At 50.2% G+C, this 4,681-nt stretch overlaps 1 protein-coding gene across 1 annotated transcript in view; it reads right to left on the bottom strand.

Moving 5' to 3' along the window:
• Positions 1–4,681, bottom strand: part of FAM102A (family with sequence similarity 102, member A) — a 34,907-nt gene that overhangs the window by 9,775 nt on the left and 20,451 nt on the right. Inside the window, exons 2-3 of the mRNA XM_005881430.2 lie at positions 1,033–1,153; positions 779–808 (exon numbers count right to left, since the gene is read on the bottom strand). Coding sequence (XP_005881492.1) covers positions 779–808; positions 1,033–1,153 — 151 coding nt within the window. The remainder of the gene's footprint in view (positions 1–778; positions 809–1,032; positions 1,154–4,681) is intronic.

Genomic DNA, 4,681 nt, shown 5'->3' with positions numbered 1-4,681 from the left:
CATGCTACCTTCCTGGGGAGCCCCAGAGGGTGGGCTGTGAGTCCCCATAGAGAAGGGGCTTTAAGGGCAGAGCAAGCTTATTCAAAACCAGAGGTAACCCATCTTCTCCTGCCTTTCCCAGTGGAAAAGGTTGTAATGTGGGGGCTGAACTCTGTGGGCACAGTGAGAACCTAGCAACTACACACATGCAACACGGAGACTGGCTGAGTCACCCGTCCCCCAGCCACACAAAGGGACACCGCTGCTCTTAAAGCAAAAGGGAATTTGTGATGACATGAAAACATGCCCGTGACGTGTTGGCAAGAAAAGCAGCAGGCTGCAGAATCCACTTAGTGTAGTTAAAACAGGTCCCTTTTGTGTAGTTAAAAGTCACACTGCCTGCACATACACAGGACTCATGTAAGGTGCTCATTTTACAGTTCTCTAAACTATATCGAACATTTTACTCACTGCTCTGTGTGTATGATATATTCCATAATATTTTTTTCTTAAAAGGCCTGGAACAGTCCTAAGGAATCCCAATGCTGGGATGGGGGAGGGGCCTGGAGAGGAAGGGGACATAAACTACCCTTTGCACTCTATGGACGTCAACAAACATGCTGTGTGTCTGTGAAGTGTAAAGACAGTCAATAGAGATATTTCCAAAAAACAATACATCTCCTGTAGGGCTGAGTGTCTCCTGTTTGGGGCAGAAATGGGGCTGGAGGTTCTTCTGGAAGCTTCTTTCATGCCTATCCCCCCATCCCATCCCACCAGCCCTTCACACAGTTCCACTCACCTTGGAATAAGTCTTCCCACCTTTCAGCTCCTGCACAGGGAGACAGACATAAGCAGCAGGGTGAGTAGGAAATCCAAGGGACCTCATATGTCTCCCCAATTCCCCAATCCCCCCCAAAGTGACCGCCAGTGGAGGAGGACAAGAAAAACAGCAGAGTGATCCATTATCTCTGAGGGGGACAAGCCAGGGGACGGGCCTACAGCCACCAGAGCAGTGGCCCACACCCCCAGCCCCGGCCCAAAGCCCAGCCTCACCTTGCGTACCGACACCCGGAAGATGCAGGGGTCCAGCAGGCCAGTGGCCGGGTTGGCGCTCATCTTACACACGAAGGTGAACCGTTTCCGCCACCGCACGCAGTTCTCCTGCACCTCCTCCCTGCGGGCCAGACAGACAGGTGAGCACAGATGCAGGTCAACGCCCAGCGAACCAGGAGGGACCGGACTCACCCCTAGGGAGGCAATGACGGGAGGGGAAGAGGAAGGAAGGGGAGCTCTCGCTTTTCACTTTGTATCACAAAGTGACTGCAGTTTCATAACAAGAATGTGCTTGTGTAAGTGTTGTAAAAACAAAAATAGGCCATAAAAAATGAAAAACACAAGGCGGGTGAGGTCAGGCTGGGGGCAGCTGCCCCCTCCCTCTGCTCCCAGCGCTGTGCCCCCACCCCCTTGTTCTGCGGCCTGGGGTGACTCCTTCTGCTGCCATTACCTCCCACTGGCCATGTCAAGTGACCCTCCCAGCAGTGTTCCCAGGCTGGACTACCGGTCCATTTTACAGGTGAAGAGACCGAGGCTAGGTAAACTGCCCGGTACCACCCAGCCAGGAAGCAGCAGGCCCTAAGCCCGGCCCACCTGGCTCCAGAGTCTCCTTCTTCACCACTAGTAACAACAGTAGCAGCTAATGCTCACACAGCACGTCCCATGTGCTTTGCGAACCAGGGCCAGCCAGCCATGGTCACGCCAACCCTTCCCACAGGGCAGCACTAATCCAATCCCACATTCAAAGGAACCAGAACTCTGGGGCGGAGACCCTAGCCCCAGGCCCACAGATGGCAGAGCAGACCAGGGTCTTGAACCCAAGCAGCCTGGCTCAGGTGCCACACATTTGACCCTCACCACCCCAGGTCTAAGACACTACTCGGGGCCCTCAGCTCTCCTGACACTAACTTGGGGTCTGTCCTTGCAGCCCCCGAGTTCTTCCTGGGCCTGGGGGGCATGACCAAGCCCCAAATTCAGAATCCACTTAAGAGGGAAGCGCTCTGTGCCCTGGGAGTGAGTGGGAGTTGGGGGAAGCAGCTCATCTGAGCCTCTCCCAGCTGCTGCGGGGGCCCTGGCAGGAGCTGGGGGTGGCGGCGGCACATGTCAAGAGCTGAGCTCTGCACCCCTGTGCAGCATCCCAGCGTCCCCCACAGCCTGTCTGGCAGAACCTGTGCACAGGAAGGGAGGGGCCAGGGAAGGGAGGGGCCGGCAGATTATCTCCAGCCTCATCCCACCTCACAGGAGTGGCCCAGCAGACAGCCGACAGCGAGGAAGTGACCGCGCCACACCCCAGGCCTGAGGAGTGCGGGTTACCTGCCAGGCTGGGGCCCGAGGGTGGAGGGTCGGCACAGGATGCGCATCTCCTGAACCCGGCTCATTGGCTTCTCACTGCAACCTTGGAAGGCAGGCTCTATGCCACCCCCTTCTGCAGCTGAGGGCACTGAGGCAACAACAGACCGCCCAGATCACATCCCCAGTGACTGACAAAGCAGGATTCAAACCCAGGACTGTCCTGCTGCAGAGCCATGAGCCACACCTGGGTTCAGAGGCCACGGAGCCCGGAAAGCCTGGCAGGGACTGGCCCTGCAGTGGACTTACAGACCAACATTTGACAGTGATGACTCATTGTCACCCGGAGAGGGGGAGGGGGAGTTAGGGAAGGTGACTGGCTGCAGGGAGGTGACATTCAAGCTCAGACCCAACTGCAGAATGAGGAGTAGCCAGTGGGGACAGTTCCAGGCTGAGGGAAGAGACTGCGTGAGAAGCAGACGTACTCTAGGTCTCCTTGGCTGATGCAAGCCTCTGAGCAGAGCCTCTGGGAGGAGCTCCCTGCTGGCTCCACAAGGCTTTGAGGATGTGACCAAGGCTTGTCCCACATCCTGCCAGGTCTGTGACAAGGGGCAACAGGACTCAGGGCAAGCCGTCTTGGGAGCACAGCCCTCACTCTCTGTGCAACTCGGGCTGGGGCTCGACCTCTCCACCCTCATTAGTAAAACAGGTGCACCAGCCACTCACTCAGGGGCACCTGGGAGCATTCAGTGATGCGAGCCCTGCAAGGACCTGAGGGGTTGGGCGGGTGTCGTCAATGAGATGTGTCTTATCTGATGAAGACACTCGGGGTCTAGAGAGACTCAGTCACCAGAATGCTCCAACCTCATGAGGAGGGTGAACTCCAGCAACCTCCCACAGCCCCAAGACTGGGACAAACAGAAAAGGTCAGGGCTAGAGATGAGGGAAGAAGGGAAAGCCCCCAACTCCCGACAGACATGGGCACGAGCCCTCAGGAAGCAGGTGCCACAAGGGAAGAGGAGCCCTGGGCTGGGGCATCAGCCATGCCAGCTGCACTCATTCGTTCACTCATCAAATAACAGCTCCAGTTCTGTGCCTGTGCCTGTTCTATGCACTGGCACTACAGCAGTGACCAGCTTACACTCTAGTGGGAGCAGAAAGATGAGGATCAAACAAATGAGAAAAATACATGGTAGTAGAAAGGAAGAACTAAAATGATCTCTACTGGCAGATGACTTGGTCTTGTATGTAGAAAATCCTAAGGAATTCACTAAAAAACTATTAGAATACAAGAGTTCAGCAAGATTGCAGGATATAAGATCAATATAAAAAATCTACTATTTCTATGTACTAGCAAATATCCACAATAAAATGAAGAATATTTTATTTAAAAAGAATAAAATATGTAGGTATAAATTTAACAATAGAAGTATAAAACATATACTTTGGAAAATTATAACACATTGTTGAAAAAAATTCAAGATCTAAATAGGGATTTGTATCTTCTTGGTGAAAAACTGAAAGCTTTTCCTCTAAATCAGGAATAAGATAAGGATGTCCACTCTCATCAATCTTAACATAGTTCTGGAAGTCCTAGCCAGAGCAATCAGGCAAGAGGAAGAAATAAAAGGCATCCATATTGGGAAGGAAGAAGTAAAAGTGTCACTTTTTACAGATGTCATGATTCTTTATATAGAAAACCCTAAAGACTCAACCAAAAAACTATTAGAAACAATAAAATACAGTAAAGTTGCAGGATGCAAAATCAATGTGCAAAAATCCACTGTATTCCTATATACTAACAATTAACAAAAAGAATAAAATACCTAGAAATAAACTTAACAAAGGATGTGAGAGACCTATATACTAAAAACAACAAAGCATTATTAGAAGAGATTGAAAAAGACACAATAAAATGGAAAAATATTCCATGTTCATAGATTGGAAGAATCAACATAGTTAAATGGCCATATTACCCAAAGCAATATTCAGATTTAATGTAATTCCCATCAAAATCCAAATGTCATTTCTTAAAGAAATAGAACAAAAAATTGTCAGATTGTATGGAACCACAGAAGACCCCAAATAGCCAAAACAATCCTGAGAAAAAAGAACAAAGCTGGAGTTTTCACGTTATCTCACTTCAAATTATACTACAGAGCAATGATAATTAAAACCGCATGGTATTGGCAGAAGAACAGACACACAGACCTTTAATAAAACAGAACTGAGAGCCCGGAAATAAAACCACAGGTATATGGGCAAATATTTTTTGACAAAGGATCCAAAAACACACAATGGAGAAAAGAAAGACTCTTCAAACAGACTGTCAAACTACAGCAGGAAGGCCGGGGAGGGT

Source organism: Myotis brandtii, unplaced genomic scaffold (assembly GCF_000412655.1).
Source record: "Myotis brandtii unplaced genomic scaffold, ASM41265v1 scaffold68, whole genome shotgun sequence".
Taxonomy (NCBI): Eukaryota; Metazoa; Chordata; class Mammalia; order Chiroptera; family Vespertilionidae; genus Myotis; species Myotis brandtii.
The sequence above is the reverse complement of the archived record's forward strand: the minus strand, read 5'-3'. Positions and strand labels throughout refer to the sequence as shown.